This window comes from Tursiops truncatus, chromosome 8 (genome assembly GCF_011762595.2).
Source record: "Tursiops truncatus isolate mTurTru1 chromosome 8, mTurTru1.mat.Y, whole genome shotgun sequence".
Taxonomy (NCBI): Eukaryota; Metazoa; Chordata; class Mammalia; order Artiodactyla; family Delphinidae; genus Tursiops; species Tursiops truncatus.
Genome location: NC_047041.1, coordinates 63200150 through 63221971, shown reverse-complemented (window position 1 = coordinate 63221971; position 21822 = coordinate 63200150). Strand labels below are relative to the sequence as shown.

General features: G+C 40.4%; 2 protein-coding genes across 9 annotated transcripts in view; one reads left to right on the top strand and one right to left on the bottom strand.

Moving 5' to 3' along the window:
- Positions 1 to 21822, top strand: part of SBF2 (SET binding factor 2) — a 465909-nt gene that overhangs the window by 181935 nt on the left and 262152 nt on the right. The gene's annotated exons all lie outside the window — the stretch shown is intronic.
- On the bottom strand, positions 14591 to 17890 carry LOC141279362 (uncharacterized). The gene is made up of 2 exons (XM_073808606.1): positions 14889 to 17890; positions 14591 to 14825 (listed from the first exon to the last, which is right to left on the bottom strand). The coding sequence occupies exon 1, from the start codon at positions 17407 to 17409 to the stop codon at positions 15631 to 15633; it is 1779 nt and encodes a 592-aa protein (XP_073664707.1). The 5' UTR covers positions 17410 to 17890; the 3' UTR covers positions 14591 to 14825; positions 14889 to 15630.

Below are 21822 nucleotides of genomic sequence, written 5' to 3'. Positions count from 1 at the left end.
TTAGTTCTCCGATTTTGTCTTTTTCAAAGTTTGAGCTATTCTACATCCTTTACATTTCAATTGGAATTTTAAATTCAGTTTTATAATTTCTACCAAAAACAAAAACAAAACCCTGCTGGCATTGGGATTGGAATTGCATTGAATCTATAGATTTATTCAACTATGTGTTAATTTGGAAGGTTGACAGCTTAATAATATTGAGTTGGCCAACCCTTGACCAAAGTATATCTCCCTATTTATTTAGGTCTTTAGATTTTCAAAAGTATTTTGTGGTTCAATATATAGGTCTTTCATATTTTTGGACATATTATCCCTATTTCGTATTCTTGATGCTATTGTAAATAATATTTTCTGATTGTTCACTCCTAGTATGTAGAATACAATTGATTTTTGTGTATTGATCCTACAGCCTTTCTAAGCATCACATATAACTTCTAGACACCTTTTGTAGATTTTCTACATTGACAGTTATATTGTCTGTGAATAAGGAGTTTTATTTCTTCTTTTCCAAAGTTTATACCTTCCATTCCTTCCTCCCTCCCTCCCTTCTCCTAATTGCTCTAGCTGGAACCTGTAGCCCAAAATAGAGTAGATGTAGTAATAGTGGGCACGCCTATCTTGTTCCTGATCTTAGCAGGAAGCATTCAGTTTTTAAATATTCAGTATGATGTTAGCTGTAGGTTTTCCATAGATGTCTTTTATCAGGTTAAGGAAATTCACTTTTACTTCTAATGTGTTCAGAGTTTTTAACAGAAATGATGCTGAATTTTTTCAACTGTTTTTTCTGCTTCTGTCAAAATGATCATATTGCTTTTTTTCTTTAGTTTGTTATATTTTCTTATGTAAACATGTTAAAATGATGAATTACATTGTTTTTCAAATGTAAACCAACCCTTTATTCTTGGGACAAATCCTACTTGATCATGATATATTAGCCTTTTGCTATATTCTTAGATTCCGTTTGTTAAAAAGTATTTTTGAAAGAATTTCTGTGACTGTGTTCATGAGAGCTGTTGGTAGTTTTCTTATAATGTTTTTTGTCAGGTTTTGGTATCAGGGTAATACTGGTCTCATAGAATGAATTGGGGATTATCCTATCCTTTTCAGATGTTTAGAAGAGTTTGTGTAGAATTGCTATTATTATTGATTCCTTAAATGTTTGGTAGAATTCACCAGTAAAACCATCTGTGACTGTAGTTTTCATTGTGGGAAGATTTTTAACTACAATTTCAATTTCTTTGATAAATACAATTATTTAGGTTATCCATTTCTTCATGAGAGAGCTTGGTAGTTTGTGTTTTTTAGTGAATTTGTTTATTTTTTCTAATTGTCAACTTTATTTGCAAAAAGTTATCCATAATGTTCCCTTATGATCCTTTTAATATCTGTAGACTCTAGTGATATCATCTCTCTCACTTCTGATACTGGCAATTTGTATCTTCTCTTTTTTTGTTGTCAGTCTGGCTAGAAGTTTATCAAGTTTTTTGATCTTCTCAAAGAACCAACTGTTACTTTCATTACTTTTTTTTCTATTGTGTCTGTTCTGTTTCATTTATTTCTGTTTTGATCCCTATTATTTTCTTTTTTCTGTTTACTTTGAATTTAATTTTCTTTATCTAGTTCTTAAGATAGAACTGAGTTCATTGACTAAGACCTTTCTTCTTTTCTATTTTAGTTGCTTTAACTTTCCCCTTAAGTACTGCTTTAGTAGCATCTCACAAATTCCACTTAAGTCCTACTTTAGTAGCATTTCACAAATTCTGATAGGTCATCTTTTCATTTTCATTTAGTTCAAAATACTTTGTAATTTCCCTTTTGATTTCTTCTTTGACCCATGAGTTATTTAGAAATGTATTATTTAGTTTCCAGTATTGTGGATTTTCCAGAATTTTGATTTCTAATTTAATTCCCTTGTGGTATGAAAACATACTTTTTATGATTCGAGTCATTTTAAATTTACTGCAATATATATATATACACACATATATATATATATATATGTATATATATATATATTTTTTTTTTTTTGCAGTACGCGGGCCTCTCACTGTTGTGCCCTCTCCCGTTGTGGAGCGCAGGCTCCGGACACGCAGGCTTAGCAGCCATGGCTCACGGGCATAGCCGCTCCGCGGCACGTGGGATCTTCCCAGACCGGGGCACAAACCCGTGTCCCCTGCATTGGCAGGCGGTCTCTCAACCACTGCACCACCAGGGAAGCCCATACTGCAATATATTTTATGGCCCAGAATATACTCTGTCTTGGTAAATGTCTGAAGTATGCTAGGAAAGAATGTGTATTCTGCTGCTGTTTGAGTGGAGTGTTTTATAAACATCAATTAGGTCAAGTCTGCTTGATAGTATTTTTCAAATCTTCTACATTCTTAGTATTCTTTTTTTGTCTACTTGTTTTATCAGTTATTAAGAGAGAGATTTTGAAGTCTTTGACTAAAATAGAGGAAATTTGTGTCTTTTTACTCACAATTCCATCTGATTTATTTCATGTATTTTGACGCTCTTTATTAGGGGCATAAATATTTAGAAATTTATGTCCCCTTGATGAATTGGCCCATATATCATTATAAAATGCCTTTTTAGTTCCTGTTAACATTCTTTGCTCTGAAATCTGTATTAATATTAGCCAGCTTTCTTTTGGTTAATGTCAGCATATGATATCTGTTTCCCATCCTTTTCCTTTTAACTTCTTTGCATCTTTGTATTTAAAGTTTCTTGTAGGAAGCATATAGTTGGGTCTTGCTTTTTATCCAAAGTCATCATCTCAGCCATTTAATGTGATTATTAATAGAGTTAGGCTGGAATCTTATTTTACTGTTTCTTATTCATCTCATTGGCCTTTTCTTCCCCTTTATTTTCTGCTTTGTTTTAGATTGAGTATTTTTCTTGATTATTCCATTTTACTTCTTTTGTTGTCTTATTAGTTTTAACTCTTTGTTTTGTCACTTTTCAGGCTTATACATCTTTAACTTATGGTGTATTTAACTTAACATTCTACATTTAAGTGATACTATACAACCTTTCCTATAGTATATGAACCATACAGTACTACTGTACTCTGCCATTTTCCTCTCCTGACTTTTGTACAATTGTTGACATACATTTTACATTTATATATACTATAAACCTCATGCCACAATGTTATTTTTGTTTATATAGTCAATCATCTTTAAAAGAGACTTAAATAATAAGAAAAAGTCTTATTTATTTACCCATGTAGTTACACTTCTGGTGCTCTTCATTGTTTTGTATGGATCCATTTTTCATCTGCTGTTATATTTGGCCATTATTAATTCAAATGTTTTTTTCTGTTCCTCTTCCTCCTCACTTCCTTGTTCTTATTACTCGTGTGTTAGGCTGACTGAAGTCCTAGAGCTCACTGATGCTCATTTCGTTTTGGAGGGTTCTTTTTTCTCTCTGTATTTTATTTTAGATAATTTTTATTGGTGTGAATTCAAATTTACTAATCTTTTCTTCTGCAATATTTAATATGCTATGTATCCCATCCATTTTTTAAATCTCATACATTGTAGTTTTCCTCTTTAGAAGTTGATTTGAGTCTTTTATATTTTCCACGTCTCTGTTTAAATTTTCAACATATGGGAATCAGTAATAGTAACTCTTTGTGTCTTCTTTTTGCTCATTCTGATATCTCTGTCAGTTCTAGGTCAGTTTTGATTGATTATTCTCCTCATCATGGGTTCCATTTCCCTATCTCTTTGCATGCCTGTTAATCTTTAATAGGATGCCTGGTATCCTGAATTTTATTTTGTTGGGTGATGGACATTTCGTATTCCTGTAAATCTTCTTGAGCTTCTGAGATTCAGTTAAAGTTATTTTAAACAGTTTGATCTTTTTGGGTCTTGCTTTTATGATTTGTTATGTACCAGCAATAGAGCAGATCCAATCTAGGGCTAATTATTCCCACTACTGAGACAAGACGTTTCTGTGTACTCTGTCCAGTGTCCCATGAATTATGAATTTTTACATTCTGGATGGTGGGAATAGGCACTCTGCCCAGCCATGCTTAAACGATGGGCGCTATTTTCTCTAATCTTTTCAGATGGCTCTTTTACCAGCCTGGGTGTTTTCCTCATATATCAATACATGTACTGATCAGTACCCTACTGAATTCTCAGAGGAACCCTCTGCAGATATCCCATGTTCCTTCTCTGTGCAGCTCCCTCCTCTCTGGGTTCTGTCCTAAGAACTCTAGCTGCCCTGCTCTCCAGAAGTCTCTCCTCTATTTCCTTGTCTAGGGAGTCCTCTAAGCTCCACCTCTGTTCCCCCTCCCTGCACCATGGCCTATAAACTCAAGGCACAAAGTGGCGCCAGTAGTAGAGCTCACATTGCTTGTTTCCTGCCTTTCAGGGATCTTTGTCCTTAAGTTGCCGGACACCTTAGTGTCTTGCAAGCCATTTTTTCATATATTTTGTCCAGCTTTTTAAGGTGTTTCAGTTTGCAGGGTAAATCTTGGCCCCAAATAAGAGTCTTCTGTATTTATTAATTTTAAATTTTATTACCTTATTGTATTCTCTTATTCATAATAGTTCTTTTAGTTGATCCACTTTAGTTTTCCATGTTATACAGTTATATAATTGGGAAACAATAATAATTTTATCTTCCAGTTTTTGTATCTGTAGTTTCTTTCTTCTGTGTAATTGATTCTGCTAATATATCCAATAAACAATATCAGTAATAATGGAACTCATTTTTAATTTAAGAATGGGTGTTATATTGAGTTATGTCCTATTTTAAAAATTATAGAGTTGATTTTATTACTCTTATGATTATATTTATTAATGTAATTATGTTAATAGATTTCTGTTCCTATTTTGATTTTTGATCTATTGTAAAATATCTAGTTTTTCTTTTTCTTTAATTTTTTTCTCCTTAGGACCTTTTTTTTTTTTTTCATTTCTTTGAACTTTCATGATGATGTGCTAAAACTAATGGGTTTTTAAAAACATTAATTAAAAACATAAATTCAGTATGCTAGACATATGAAATTTAATCCTGTCCTAAGGTTCTGGGCTTTGTGAGGGGTGGGAGGGCTGTGTCGTTACTTCTTTCATAAATTTTTCCTTTTTGTTCACTGTTTCTGAATTTCCTGTTACCTCAGAGTTAGAACTCCCACAGTTATCTAATTTCCTTACTTGTATCTCTCCCATTTTCCATTTGTCCCTTTTGGGAGCCTAATGAGACAGTGTTCCAGTTTCTTCAGTTTTAATTTTCATTATCTCTCTTGTTCTGTAAATGTTCTCTGATATACAGACTCTTCTTCGTGATTTTGATCACTTCATTCTCGTGTGTTTGAAATTTTCTGCTTCTCCTTGTATTGTCTTATGGTCACTGATTCCTTCTTCTTTGTTTGTCTTGGTCTTCCCTTCATATTCGTGATATTCATATATACCTAGTGCCACCCATTCATTACATTTTCCAGGAATTTGTAAGGTAAACCAGTTTTCTGGCTTCCAATATCTTTTTGTTTTAAATTTTTTTACATCTTTATTGGAGTATAATTGTTTTACAGTGGTGTGTCAGTTTTCCTTTATAACAAACTGAATCAGCTATACATACACATATATCCCCATATCTCCTCCCTCTTGTGTCTCCCTCCCACCCCCCCCATCCCACCCCTCTAGGTGGTCACAAAGCACTGAGCTGATCTCCCTGTGCTATGTGGTTGCTTCCCACTAGCTATCTATTTTACATTTGGTAGTATATATAACTCCATGCCACTCTCTCACTTCGTCCCAGCTTACCCTTCCCCCTCCCCGTGTCCTCAAATCCATTCTCTACATCTGCGTCTTTATTCCTGTCCTGCCCCTAAGTTCTTCATAATCTTTTATTAAAATTTAGATATCATATGTACATGTTAGCATACGGTATTTGTTTTTCTCTTTCTGACTTAATTCACTCTGTATGACAGACTCTAGGTCCATCCACCTCACTACAAATAACTCAATTTCATTTCTTTTTATGGCTGAGTAATATTCCATTGTATATATGTGCCACATCGTCTTTATCCATTCATCTGACGATGCACATTTAGGTTGCTTCCATGTCCTGGCTATGGTAAATAGAGCTGCAGTGAACATTGTGGTACATGACTCTTTTTGAATTATGGTTTTCTCAGGGTATATACCCAGTAGTGGAATTGTTAGGTCGTATGGTAGTTCTATTTTTAGTTTTTTAAGGGACCTCCATACTGTTCTCCATAGTGGCTGTATCAATTTACATTCCCACCAACAGTGCAAGAGGGGTTCCTTTTATCCACACCCTCTCCAGCATTTATTGTTTGTAGATCTTTTTGATGATGGCCATTCTGACCGGTGTGAGGTGATACCTCACTGTAGTTTTGATTTGCATTTCTCTAAAGATCAGTGATGTTGAGCATCCTTTTATGTATTTGTTGGCCATCTGTATGTCTTTTTTGGAGAAATGTCTATTTAGGTCTTCTGCCCATTTTTGGATTGGGTTGTTTGTTTTTTTGATATGGAGCTGCATGAACTGCTTGTATATTTTAGAGATTAATCCTTTGTCAGTTGCTTCATTTGCAAATATTTTCTCCCATTCTGAGGGTTGTCTTTTCGTCTTGTTTATGGTTTCCTTTGCTGGACAAAAGCTTTTAAATTTCATTAGGTCCTATTTGTTTATTTTTGGTTTCATTTCCATTTCTCTAGGATGTGGGTCAAAAAGGATCTTGCTGTGATTTATGTCATAGAGTGTTCTGCCTATGTTTTCACTAAAAGTTTTATAGTATCTGGCCTTTATTTAGGTCTTTGATCCATTTTGAGTTTATTTTTGCATATGGTGGTAGGAAGTGTTCTGATTTCTTTCTTTTACATGTAGTTGTCCAGTTTCCCCAGTACCACTTACTGAAGAGGATGTCTTTTCTCCATTTTATATTCTTGCCTCCTTTATCAAAGATAAGGTGACCATATGTGCGTGGGTTTATCTCTGGACTTTCTGTCCTGTTCCATTGATTTATACTTCTGTTTTATGCCAGTACCATACTATCTTGATTACTGTAGCTTCATAGTATAGTCTGAAGTCAGCGAGCCTGATTCCTCCAGTTCCGTTTTTCTTTCTCAAGATTGCTTGGCTATTCGGGGTCTTTTGTGTTTACATACAAATTATGGAATTTTTTGTTCTAGTTCTGTGGAAAATGCCATTGGTAGTTTGATAGGGATTGCACTGAATCTATAGATTGCTTTGGGTAGTATAGTCATTTTCACAATGTCGATTCTTCCAATCCAAGAACATGGTATATCTCTCCATCTGTTTCTATCATCTTTAATTTCTTTCATCAGTGTCTTATAGTTTTCTGCATACAGGTCTTTTGTCTCCCTAGGTAGGTTATTCCTAGGTATTTTATTCTTTTTGTTGCAGTGGTAAATGGGAGTGTTTCCTTAATTTCTCTTTCAGATTTTTCATCATTAGTGTATAGGAATGCAAGAGATTTCTGTACATTAATTTTGTATCCTGCTACTCTACCAGATTCAATGATTAGCTCTAGTAGTTTTCTGGTAGCATCTTTGGGATTCTCTATGTATAGTATCATGTCATCTGCAAACAGTGACAGTTTTACTTCTTCTTTTCTGATTTGGATTTCTTTTATTTCTTTTTCTTCTCTGATTGCTGTGGCTAAAACTTCCAAAACTATGTTGACTAATAGTGGTGAGAGTGGGCATCCTTGTCTTGTTCCTGATCTTAGAGGAAATGGTTTCAGTTTTTCACCATTGAGACCGATGTTGAGTGTGGGTTTGTCATATATGGCCTTTATTATGTTGAGGTATGTTCCCTCTTTGCCTACTTTCTAGAGAGTTTTTATCATAAATGAGTGTTGAATTTTGTCAAAAGCTTTTTCTGCATCTGTTGAGATGATCGTATGATCATATGGTTTTTATCCTTCAATTCATTAATATGGTGTATTACATTGATTTACTTGCATATATTGAAGAATCCTTGCATTCCTGGGATAAACCCCACTTCATCATGGTGTATGATCCTTTTAATGTGTTGTTGGATTCTGTTTGCTAGTGTTTTGTTGAGGAGTTTGGATCTGTGTTCATCACAGATACTGGCTGTAGTTTTCTTTTTTTGTGACATCTTTGTGTGGTTTTCGTATCAGGGTGATAGTGGCCTCGTAGAATTAGTTTGGGAGTGTTCTTCCCTCTGCTATATTTTGGAAGAGTTTGAGGAGGATAGGTGTTAGCTTTTCTCTAAATGTTTGATAGAATTCACCTGTGAAGCCATCTGGTCCTGGGCTTTTGTTTGGTGGAAGATTTTTTGTTTGTTTGTTTGTTTTTGCGGTACACTGGCCTCTCACCACTGCGGCCCCTGCCGCTGCAGAGCACAGGCTCCGGACACGCAAGCCCAGCGGCCATGGCTCACAGGCCTAGCCGCTCTGCGGCACGTGGGACCCTCCTGGACCGGGGCATGAAACCATGTCCCCTGCATCGGCAGGCGGACTCCCAACCACTGCGCCACCAGGGAAACCCCGATGGAAGATTTTTAATCACAGTTTCAATTTCAGTGCTTGTGATTGGTCTGTTTATATTTTCTGTTTCTTCCTGGTTCAGTCTCAGAAGGTTGTGCTTTTCTAAGAATTTGTCCATTTCTTCCAGATTGTCCATTTTATTGGCATGTAGTTGCTTGTAGTAATCTCTCATGATCCTTTGTATTTCTGCAGTGTCAGTTGTGACGTTTCCTTTTTCATTTCTAATTCTGTTGATTTGAGTCTTCTGCCTTTTTTTCTTGGTGAGTCTGGCTAATGGTTCATCAATTTTGTTTATCTTCTCAAAGAACCAGCTTTTAGTTTTATTGATCTTTGCTATTGTTTACTTTATTTGTTTTTCATTTATTTCTGGTCTGATCTTTATGATTTTTTTCCCTTCTGCTAACCTTGGGGGTTTTTGGTTCTTCTTTCTCTAATTGCTTTAGTTGTAAGGTTAGGTTGTTTATTTGAGATTTTTGTTTCATTAGGTAGGATTGTATTGCTATAAACTTCCCTTGTAGAACTTCTTTTGCTGCATCCCATAGGTTTTGAATCATCATGTTTTCATTGTCATTTGTTTCTAGATATTTTTTGATTTCCTCTTTGATTTCTTCAGTGATCACTTGGTTATTTAATAGCATATTGTGTAGCCTCCATGTGTTTGTATTCTTTAGAGTTTTTTTCCTCTGATTGATATCTACTCTCATAGCGTTGTGGTCGGAAAAGATACTTGATACGATTTCAATTTTCTTAAATTTACCAAGGCTTGATTTGTGACCCAAGATATGATCTATCCTACAGAATGTTCCGTGAGCACGTGAGAAGAAAGTGTATTCTGTTGTTTTTGGATGGAATGTCCTATAAATATCATTTAAGTCCATTTTGTTTAATGTGTGATTTAAAGCTTGTGTTTCCTTATTTATTTTCATTTTGGATGATCTGTCCTTTGGTGAAAGTGGGATGTTAAAGTCCCCTACTATGATCGTGTTACTGTCAATTTCCCATTTTATGGCTGTTAGCATTTGTCTTATGTATTGAGGTGCTCCTATTTTGGGTGCATAAATATTTACAATTGTTACATCTTCTTCTTGGATTGATCCCTTGATCATTATGTAGTGTCCGTCCTTGTCTCTTGTAATAGTCTTTATTTAAAATTCTACTTTGTCTGATATGAGAATTGCCATTCCAGCTTTCTTTTGATTTCCATTTGCATGGAATATCTTTTTCCATCCTCTCACTTTCAGTCTGTATGTGTCCCTAGGTCTGAAGTGTGTCTCTTGTAGACAGCATATGTACAGGTCTTGTTTTTGTATCCATTCAGCCAGTCTGTGTCTTTTGGTTGTAGCGTTTAATCCATTTACATGTAAGGTAATTATTGATATGTATGTTCCTACTACCATTTTCTTAATTGTTTTGGGTTTATTTTTGTAGGTCTTTCCCTTCTGTTGTGTTTCCTGCCTAGAGAGTTCCTTTAGCATTTGTTGTAAAGCAGGTTTGGTGGTGCTGAATTCTCTTAGCTTTTGCTTGTCTGTGAAGGGTTTTTTTTTTTAATATATGTATTTATTTATTTATTTATTTATTTTTGGCTGCATTGGGTCTTCATTGCTGCACACGGGCTTTCTGTAGTTGGGGTGAACAGGGGCTACTCTTCATTGCGGTGCGAGGGCTTCTCATTGCGGTGGCTTCTCTTGCTGCGGAGCATGGGCTCTAGGTGTGTGGGCTTCGGTACTTGTGGCACACAGGCTCAGTAGTTGTGGCACATGGGCTTAGTTGCCCCGTGGCATGTGGGATCTTCCTGGACCAGGGCTTGAACCCTTGTCCCCTGGATTGGCAGGTGGATTCTTAACCACTGCGCCACCAGGGAAGTCCCTCTGTGAAGGTTTTAATTTCTCCATCGAATCTGAATGTGATCCTTGCTGGGTAGAATAATCCTTGTTGTAGGTTTTTCCCTTTCATCACTTTTAATATGTCCTGCCACTCCCTTCTGGCTTGCTAAGTTTCTGCTGAAAAATCAGTTGTTAACCTTATGGGGATTCCCTTGTGTGTTATTTGTTGCTTCTAATAATTTTTTCTTTGTATTTAATTTTTGGTAGTTTGATTAATATGTGCTTCATTGTGTTTCTCTGGATTTATCCTCTACGGTACTCTCTGTGCTTCCTGGACTTGATTTACTATTTCCTTTCCCATGTTAGGGAAGTTTTCGACTATAATCTCTTCAAATATTTTCTGAGACCCTTTCTTTTTCTCTTCTTCTTCTGGGACCCCTATAATTTGAATGTTGGTGTGTTTAATGTTGTCCACAGGTCTCTGAGACTGTCCTCAATTCTTTTCAGTCTTTTTTCTTCATTCTGCTCCTTGGCAGTTATTTCCACCATTTTATATTCCAGTTCACTTATCCATTCTTCTGCCTCAGTTATTCTTTTATTGATTCCTCCTAGAGTATTTTTTAATTTCAGTAATTGTGTTGTTCATCACTGTTTGTTTGCTCTTTAGTTTTTCTAGATCCTTGTTAAATGTTTCTTGTATTTTCTCCATTCTGTTTCCAAGATTTTGGATCATCTTTGCTATCATTACTCTGAATTCTTTTTCAGGTAGGTTGCCTATTTTGTCTTCATTTATTTGGTTTTGTAGGTTTTTACCTTGCTCCTTCATCTGTAACATTTTTTTGTCTTTTCTTTTTTTTTTTTTTTTTTAATTGGATGGGTGGTGCTGTAATCTTGTCTTAGTGGTTGTTTGGCCTGAGACATCCAGCACTGAAGTTTGCAAGCAGTTAGATAGAGCTGGGTCTTGGTGCTGAGATGAGGACCTCCGGGAGATCTCAGTCCAGTTGATATTCCCTGGGGTCTGAGGTTCTCTGTTAGTCCAGCAGTTTGGACTTGTAGCTCCCACCATAGGAGCTCGTGCCCGACCTCTGTCCTGGGAACCAAGATCCCGCAAGCTTGTGGTGCTGTAAGAGAAAAAAAAGGAAGAAAGAAAGAAGAAAGGAACAGTACAATATCAAAGAATAAAAACAAAATAAAATTAGAAAGATAAAAAATATATTAGGAAAAATAAAACTATAATTGAAACAACTACAGCAAGGTAAAATTAAACCACATCAGAAAAAAGAATAAAAAAGGCGGGTGGAGCAACAAGCCAAAAGGAGAGATCACTAACAAATTGTAAAGAATAAAATAAAATTAGAAAAATAAAAGATTTATTAGGAAATATAAAAGCATCAATAGCAATGAATCAACAAGGTAAAACAGAACCCCAATCTAAAAGCGGAAAAAGGAAAAGGAAAAAAAAAAAAAGCCTTGGCTGTGGGGGTGTACTTTAGGCGGGGGTGGAACTTAGGCAGGGGTGGGGTTTAGGGTGGGGCAGGACCTAGGCAGGGGGCGTGTGGGGGTGGGGTGGTGTTTGAGCATGGGGCGGGGCTTAGGCGAGGCGACTTTCAAGTATGGGGCGGGGTCTCTGCTTAATACCTGTGCAGAAGGGGAGAGGCAGCACGTGGAAAGGAGGGCCTCTGGTGTGTGGAGTTCCAGAGTTTGAAGGTGGGGCCCTGAGTGAGGGTGTGTGGGTGGGATTTAGGCCCAGCGCATTGGAAGGCGTCTCCAAATGTAGAGGTAGGGCCCTGGATCGGGGTGTAGGGGCAGGGCTTTGGCTCTGTGTGGCAGGAGGGAGGCTCCGAGGGCAGAGGATTAGACCTGGAGCTCAACCGGCTCCCTGGTGCCTAAGTGGACAGGGAAAGCATTGGCCCCGTTCCCTTCCATTCCTCTGCCCCCCTCCCCCTGGGTCTACCCCGTCACCGCTGGACCCCTAACCATGGGTGGGTCCTGCTGGGTGTAGGAACTCCTCCCCTCTCCCAGCCACCCCTCAGGGGTGTGGATCCCAGAGGTCCGGCATTTACTTTTGCCCCCCTCATCCCTCCCTCCCACTCCCTCAGGACCTGAGTGGCTGGAGATGGCCTAGGTGGGCAGAGGATCTGGCCCGGGATCTCAGCAGGTTCCTGGGGGTCCAAGTGGGCAGGGGAAGGCTGGCCACACTCCCTTTGGATCCTCTGCTGTCCCAGTGGTTCCCCAATTTACCCGTTCGGGTGTGGGAGCCCTTCCCCTCCCCCAGCCGCCCCTCAGGGGCGCCAGTCCCTTCCTGCCTCCACTTCTCCCCCCACTTCACACCCCCCATGCCCCACATCCTACCCAGTTTCTGGGGGTTCCTCCCATCCCCTTAGGTGTCTGTGGTCCCCCACCGGTGCTTGGTAGGTGCCCTAGTTGTGAGAAGACTTGAATTCCGCATGTCCTGGCAGTACACCATCTTGACTCCCCCCCACCCCACCCCCAGCAGGCGGATTCTTAACCACTTCACCACCAGGGAAGTCCCTCTTATTGTCATTTTAAACCTGTTATCTTCTTTCATTTTACTTTGCTGTTTGTATTCTTTTTAATTGCAATTTTAGAGGGATTTCAGGAGCTCTCGGAGGTAAACTCATTGTTTCATCTGCCATGCTTAACTAGAAGTCATTAATAACTTTTCTTTTGCTCTTGGAATTGTTTTAAATTTGTAAATCATGTACAGTTGTATTTTTTCAAAACTTGGATGTTAGAAGCTATTCTAAACGTTCGTTTTTCTCTTTGGAGTTTGCTTCTTGAAATTTTTATATTTAGAGGCTTATGTGTAGGGCTCTTCATGAGACTGATATGCCAAAGTGTTCAAAACTTGAGAGATTAGGTTAGCTCATCCTGTAGCTTTGAGGACATATTAAAGTTACGAATAAGATCTTTTTAGAAATTACTTGTTGCTGATCTCAAGGAGAGCTGTTGATTTTTATATGTTCTTATATCTGGCTACATGACTAAACTCCTGTTTACTCAAACAATATTTAGTCAGTTTGCTTGGATTCTCTAGGCAGACAAATCATATTATCTTATACATAAAGTTTTATTATACTGATGAGGACAGTGTAATGTTGTGTAGTAGTAATAAAATATCTGAATAAAATATCTACTGAAAGCATTAGGTGACCCATTTAAATTGTTTCATTTAAAGCAGATTGTTTTGGATAGTCCTTTAAAATTATACTTCATCAAAAGCTGTCCACTAAAATTAGGCACATGTGTGTGATACCCATTATTCTGTGGATAACAAAATATTTGAAAGTTTCCCAACTCTTAGATTGGCTTCTCTTCCAAAGTCTTACAACCACTGTGTTTTCTCTGAACTTTTGAAAAATATCTGTCTAAAGTAAAGAGCACACACCTGACATTGCCATGGCCTGGCTTGACAATGGAGTTCAGTTTCTTCAGGCTTCTCTTAAACGTTATTTCACATGTCAGTTCTTTGGTCAGAATATAGTTCATAATAACAGTTCTTTGTTATCACTTCTTTTTTGTCCTTTTTAGAATTCTATCAGCAAAACAAAATAATTTTGGGGTTGCCTAACCTTTAAAAAGGAATTCAAGGGCAATTAAACATTTTTTGTGCTCATTTTGGTTGTGCTCTACAAAACCAGTTCTTCCCACAAAACATAATGAGACATGCCTGGGAAGATTTATTTAATACCATGCTTGTCCCAGAATTATTAAGAAAAAAAACTGTGAACAACATAAACAACCCACAGTAGGGAATTAGTTATGTTGTGGTGCTTACCTGTATGCTGGTGTAATATTCAGTCATTAAAAATAATTTTCTTAAAAATATGTAGGTACATGGGAAAACGCACATGTTACAGAAGGTGGAGAAAAGCAGGACTTATAACTATATGTATAATATATCCCATTTTATATAAAAAGTACATCCAGAGATAAATGGTTGCAAGGGAAGGTTGTATGTTAAAGAACTTAGTTCATTTTCATTTTTTCTTTTCTGATTTTTCTACAATAAATTCATATTAATATAAAATAATATCCACAAGGTGATATACAAAGATAATTCAGCAGTGAGAAGACACAGTTTGTAGAGATACAGAGGCTTGAATTCTAGTCCTGCTTTTATCACACACTAGCTGTATCACCTTAACGTCTCATAGCCTTGGTAATGTTAGACCTGCGCGGTCTCCTAGGAGTTTCGACTCGCCCAGGAAACAACAAGAATCGGAAGTCGATGCAAAACGCAAGAGGTTTATTGAAGGCCGGTGCACCGGGGTTCCTTGGTCCTCACGCAGGAGGTCGAAGAAGGAACCCTTTTGGGTGCGAATATGTCAGTTTTATAGGTTCCCACTTCCCCGTATGTAAATTATAGATTTGGTTGTGTTCTCCTGCTGATTGGTCCCGGCTTAGGCTCGGACCAGAGAGGGAACTTGTCCCCAGCTGCCTGATTGGTCTTTGACAGACACCTTTTTTACATTTTGTTATCTCCCTCCTTCTCCCCAGCTGCCTGATTGGTCTTTGACAGACACCTTTTTTACATTTTGTTATCTCCCTCCTTCTCGGAAGGGGGCCGGACATCCTGGAAATTCACCCATTGTCTAAGAAGCCCCTATTGTCTGGAGAGTTCTTAATCATTAGCTGGAACAATGTCCCTCGAGTCCCACATTCCCCCCTTTTTCTTGTGACTATTGATTCCAATCATGGAATCTCAACCTTCTGTTCGTAAACTTTGGTACTGTTGTCTTAACATTAGAACTTGTACAGTACTGATACGTTCTCTAATAAATGCTATCAAGCGATTTAGAACACATGGTTCAAAAGTTAAAATCAACAATAAAACAATAAGAGGTCCCAACAGAGTAGAGATTAAGGTGGTAAACCAGGGGGACTTATCAAACCATGATTGAAACCATCCTTTTTCGTTCTCTCTCTCCCTTTGCCTTTTATCTAAGCGTTCCCTTAGTTTATCCATGGTTTTGGTAATGGTTCCTGAATGATCAATATAAAAGCAACATTCTTCTTTTAGAGCGGCGCATAATCCCCCTTCCTTAAGAAACAGCAAATCTAGGCTGCAACACCATTTCTGAAAGTGAGGTGAGTGATTCCTTTAGTTGAGTTATGGAACTTTCTAATGCTCGAAGGTCGATGTCTACAGCCTGTCTTAAACTTGCATAATACTGGGGTTGTTGTATGAGGGCTGTGGTTCCTGTTCCTATCCCGGCAGATATTCCTAGTCAGTCAGTAAAGGCAGTAAAACCAAAATTATAAGTCTTAGGTTCGTAGAAGCTTGAGTTTGAGCGGGTTGTCGGTTCTTTGGGCCTGCCATCCTGATGATGCCGTCACTGGTGCAGCCTTCACATGTGAAGCATGGATCCAGGCAGCGATGCCGTCCACTTTTATGGCCGTTGGGGTGGTGAGGAGGACGGTGTATGGTCCTTTCCATCGAGGTTCCAACATCTGGGATCGATGCCGACGGACGTATACGGAGTCTCCGACTTGGAAAGGATGAGTTTCTCCTGGTGTTCCCGGTTGGTAGGCCTTGGCGAGTTGGGACCATATTTCTTTCTGGACCAATTGGAGTCCCAGTAGCCTAGCATATAAGTCAGTGTTATTTTGACAATCAGGTTTTATTTCTTTTCCTAAAGTGAGGAGGGGAGGCGGGGCACCATATAATATTTCAAAAGGAGTAAGATGGTATCGGGAAGGTGTATTTCTAACCCGGAATAGGGCCAAAGGAAGGAGCACCGTCCAATCGGTACCGCCAGTCTCCAAGGACAATTTAGTTAGGGTCTCTTTTAGAGTCCTATTCATTCTTTCTACCTGACCTAAACTTTGGGGTCTATAGGCACAATGTAATTTCCAATCAGTCCCCAAATATCTGGCCACATCCTGACTTACCTGGGCGACGAAGGCTGGACCATTATCAGACCCTATTACCTTTGATGCTCCAAATCGAGGAAAAATTTCTTCTAAAATCTTCTTGGCTACTACAGCAGCTGTTTCTTTCTTTGTTGGGAAAGCCTCTATCCATCCTGAAAAAGTGTCTACAAAAACTAAAAGGTATTTATTACCGTACCTTCCAGGACGCACTTCGGTAAAGTCCACTTCCCAGTAAGTTCCTGGGCGGTCCCCCCTGAGTCTCTTTCCAGTTTCAAGTTTCCCTTTGTGAGCATTTACCTGTTGACATGGGACGCATTCCTGCACAATTTGTTCAGCTAATTTTGTCATTCCAGGGGTTTCGTACCCGGCTTTTTGTAACAAGGCTACCATCTTTTTAGTCCCCAAATGTGTCCATCTGTGCATCTGTTGTAACATGGATTCTGCTTGCTGAGGGGACAAAGTTCCTTTTGTTGTGGCCGGGATGATTTCTTCATCGCGGCCTGGTTTTTCAGGAACTTTATCTGACAGTCCTAAAATGACTTCTCCCGATGCTATTTCTCGGGCCACTTGGTCAGCCATATTATTTCCCCTAATTATTGGGGTATTTCCTTTTTGATGTCCAGGGCAGTGGATGATACTGACTTTAGTAGGAAGCATGAGTGCAGTCAACAAAGCCACGATTTCGTCTTTGTTTTTAATTTCTTTGCCACCTGAAGTTAGTAGCCCTCTCTGTTGGTAAATGGCACCGTGGATATGAGCGGTAGCAAACGCATATCTACTGTCTGTGTAGATGTTTACTTTTTTATTCTCTGCCATCTCTAATGCCCTCATCAGGGCAATTAATTCAGCTCGTTGGGCTGAGGTCCCTTGTGGTAGCGCCGCTGCCCATATGACTTGATTTCCGTCTACCACGGCTGCCCCAGTTCGACGCTTACCTTCCTCCAGGAAACTGCTCCCATCCGTGAACCAGGTGAAATCAGCATCAGGGAGGGGCAGGTCCATCAGATCTGGCCTACTGCCGTGTGCTGCGGCTAGTACTTCCTGACAATCATGTATGATGGTGGAGCCTTCCAAGTCAGGATCAGGTAGCAAGGTGGCTGGATTGAGTCCTGTGGCTGGAGCAAACTTGATGCGATCTGAGTTTAGCAACAGGGTTTGGTAATGGGTCATCCTGGCATTAGTTAGCCACCTATCCGGTGGTTGACGGACTACATTTTCCAGGGCATGAGGAGCTGTTATCGTTAGATTTTGTCCTAAAGTTAGTTTGTCAGCATCTTTGACTAGAACGGCCACTGCAGTGATTATCTTTAAACAGGTGGGCCATCCTGATGCCACAGGGTCCAATTTTTTTGACAAATAAGCAACTGGGCGATTCCAGGGACCCAATTTCTGAGTCAATACTCCTTTTGCAATGCCCTTATTTTCGGCCACATATAAATGAAAAGGTTTGGTTACATCTGGCAGTCCTAGGGCTGGAGCTGAAAGTAAAGCTCGTTTGATTTGGTCAAAAGCCCGTTGTTCCTTATCGCCCCAAACGAAAGGAGTGCTGTTTTTGGTTAGGGGGTACAATGGGGCTGCCAGCTCAGCAAACCCTGGAATCCATAGTCTACAGAATCCGGCCGTCCCCAAAAATTCTCTAACCTGCCTGGTGTTTTTGGGAGCCGGAATTTGGGTCACCGTATCCTTTCTGCTCTCCGTGAGCCATCTTTGCCCCCCTTTTAATAGATACCCCAGGTAACTGACCTGTCGTTGGCATATTTGTGCTTTCTTGGCTGAGGCTCTATATCCCAGGGTTCCAAGTTCCGTTAACAGTTTTTCAGTACCCTTGATACAATCTTCTTGGGTCTCAGCAGCTAATAAAATATCATCAACGTATTGGAGTAATGTTACCTGGGGATTTGATTCTCTATATAATGCCAAATCCTGATGGAGGGCTTCATCAAAGATGGTCGGGGAGTTCTTAAATCCCTGAGGTAGCCGTGTCCATGTCAGCTGACCAGACATTCCCGATGTTGGATCTTTCCATTCGAAGGCAAAGTAGGGTTGGCTCAGGGGAGAGAGTCTTAAACAGAAAAAAGCATCTTTAAGGTCCAAAACAGTATACCACATATGTTGAGGTGGAAGAGTGCTCAGGAGGTTGTAAGGGTTTGGAACTGTGGGGTGGAGGTCTGCCACCCGTTTGTTTACCTCTCGTAGATCCTGCACCGGCCGATAATCATTTGTTCCTGGTTTCTTTACCGGCAGGAGAGGGGTGTTCCATGCTGATTGACATCTTATTAATATGCCCAAGTCTAGTAGCCTCTGTATATGGGGACAGGATACCGTCTTTGGCTTCTCTACTCATGGGGTATTGACGGACTGTTATTGGGGTGGCAGTTGCCTTGAGTTCCACTAGCACCGGGGGCCGATTTTTGGCCATCCCCATTCCGGCAGTTTCTGCCCAGGCTTGAGGGAACCGAGTTACCCAATTAGTAACATTAACTCGTGAGGATGAAGGCTGCTCGTATAATTTATATTCATCTTCTAATTTCATAGTCAATATTTGAAGTAACCTTCCCTTATTATCAGTTATGGTGGGACCTTCTGGCTGAAAGTGGATTTGAGCCCCTACTTTGGAGAGTAAATCTCTTCCCAGCAAAGGATAGGGGCATACCGGAATAATCAAAAATGAATGGGTTACTCGTCCAATCCCAAGATCTACTGTCCTTCGTGTGGTCCATGAATATTGTTTATTCCCAGTGGCTCCTTGTACCCATGACCTTTTAGCTGAGATAGGACCTTTTGAGTGGAGAAGGACGGAGTGCTGGGCTCCGGTATCTACCAAAAATTGAACAGGTTCCCCCTCCACTTTAAGAGTTACCCGGGGCTCGGGGAGAGGGTTCGAGCCCTGACTTTCCTAGTCTTCTTCTTTCAATGTTAAGATTTTGTTTTTGGTTGGCCTTCCTCCATTCTTTTTCTTAGGGCATTCTCTCGCCCAATGTCCTTTTTCTTTACAGTAGGCACATTGGTCCTTGTCTAATGGCTGCCTTCTGTCTGCCGTTTGCCCTTCCTGCCTATTTCTATCCCCTATATTTCTTCCTCCAACCACAGTGGCCAGTATCTTACTTAAATTCCTCTCCTGTCTCTTATCCCGTCTTATTTCACGGGCTTCCTGCTCTTTCTGCTTTCCTTCTTCCTTCTCTTCCTCTGTTTCTCTTTTGTTACATACTTTATCTGCCTCTTTTACTAACTCCTGAAGCGAAAATCCCTGCAAGCCATCTAGCCTCTGTAATTTCTTCGTTAATATCAGGGGCCGCTTGATCTATGAAAGCCATTGCTATAGTAGCCCTATGTCCCTCCGAAGTTGGATCATAAGGGGTAAAGCGTCTAAAGGCTTCCATTAAACGTTCCAGGAACACAGTTGGCGATTCCTGGGGCCCCTGAGTTACTTCCCTTACCTTAGCCAAATTAGTGGGCCGTCTGGCCGCTCCATGGAGACCCGCCACCAGAGCCTGGCGATACATTTTCAGGCGCTCCCTACCTTCCGGGGCATTGAAATCCCAGTTTGGCCTGACGAGTGGGAAACCAGCATCAATCTCGTTAGGCAGCTGGGTAGGTTGCCAATGGGCAACCTACTACATTTTTTTCTGGCTTCCTAAAAGAACCCGTTGCCTCTCCTCAGTCGTTAGGAGAGTCTGGAGCAGCTGCTTGACAATCATCCCATGTGGGCTGGTGGGAGAAAACAAGAGATTCTATTAAAGCGGTAAGGGCCTGTGGATTTTCGGGAAAAGTTGGGTTATGCATTTTCAATTATAAAGATCTGCAGAGGAAAAGGGCCAATATTGGAGAGGTCTATTCCCTTGGCCATCGGGGGGGCCATATTCTCTAAGAGGTAGGGCAGTGGAGTCCGGGGAGATAGCCCTCCGGCTCCTAGTGCCCACTGAGGGACCCCTTTCTTCTTCCATCATGGATGGTTCCCTTGGTGCCGAGGGCAGTGGAGCTGGGGGTCCTCTAGGTGGTAGGGGATTCGGGGCCGGAGGATAAGGGGGTGGGGAATCCAAAAGAAGCAAATCGGACTGCGGGTCAGGATAAATCGCCTTCGGTAGATCCGCGGCGTCGGGTAGCTTCTCCGTGTTGGGGTTTTTCTTTAAGGCTAATATCTCCGACGCTGCTGATGTATGCGCGGACGTACCTGTTGAGGAAACAAAGGGCCGGACCCACGGAGGTGGGGAGAGAATTAAATCTTCCCAGACCAAGACATATGGTACTTGGTCTGGATGTCCGTGGGCATCTATATTAAATATCTTAGACTTCAGCAGCTTAATCTTGTCTAATAAAAAGGATCCTTCGGGGGGCCATCCTATCTGAAATGTTGGCCATTCAGAGGCACACAAAGTCTGCCACTTTCCTTTCTTTACCTCTAACGAAAAATTATGGGCTCTGGCCCGAACTTCGGTCCAATAGCTTAGGGTAAGGGAAAGAGGAGTCGTCATAGTTTGTCCCATTGTCGTCCATCAGAGAAGAAGAATAGACCACAATACAGAAACAGTTAAAACTCCACGAAACACATATACGTATGGGCCACCGCGAGCTCGCTTCAAAACCGAAACTTCTTCAGATGGCAGTTACCACCAAGGGAACTGCCGAAACCGAGTGAAGGGGAGACAGAGTTTGCCTCTCCTTCCAGATGAGCCACCAGGGCGTCCCCTAGGGCTCATGGACGCCGGCTATTAGCACGTCTGCCTAGCCAGAGGTCCGATACAGATTCCATAATAAGCCGATTCTTACGGCTTTCCTCCGATAATGGCCCACAAAGAACAAGGGACAAACAGACAATCAAGCTCGAGCTTACCTGGTACCTCCAACTCCCGATGTTCTTGTGGTCCGGGGCGAGTGGAATCCCGGACGAGCCCCCAAATGTTAGACCTGCGCGGTCTCCTAGGAGTTTCGACTCGCCCAGGAAACAACAAGAGTCGGAAGTCGATGCAAAACGCAAGAGGTTTATTGAAGGCCGGTGCACCGGGGTTCCTTGGTCCTCACGCAGGAGGTCGAAGAAGGAACCCTTTTGGGCGCGAATATGTCAGTTTTATAGGTTCCCACTTCCCCGTATGTAAATTATAGATTTGGTTGTGTTCTCCTGCTGATTGGTCCCGGCTTAGGCTCGGACCAGAGAGGGAACTTGTCCCCAGCTGCCTGATTGGTCTTTGACAGACACCTTTTTTACATTTTGTTATCTCCCTCCTTCTCCCCAGCTGCCTGATTGGTCTTTGACAGACACCTTTTTTACATTTTGTATCTCCCTCCTTCTCGGAAGGGGGCCGGACATCCTGGAAATTCACCCATTGTCTAAGAAGCCCCTATTGTCTGGAGAGTTCTTAATCATTAGCTGGAACAATGTCCCTCGAGTCCCACAGTTTAATCATTTGTAAAATAAACCTTGTGGGATACAATTATATATAAAGTGTTTCACAAATATGAGGGATTATTGGCACTTATCTTTTATTTGCAGATGGGTGGCCTGTTTGCACATGATCTACTTCATACATTTGGGCAATTAAAGAAACAAGTAAACAAAGTTGGTATTTGTAATGCATTAAATGTGGA

Coding starts and splice junctions, on each gene's coding strand:
- LOC141279362 (XM_073808606.1), bottom strand. CDS start 17,409: ATGACCCATTACCAAACCCTGTTGCTAAACTCAGATCGCATCAAGTTT.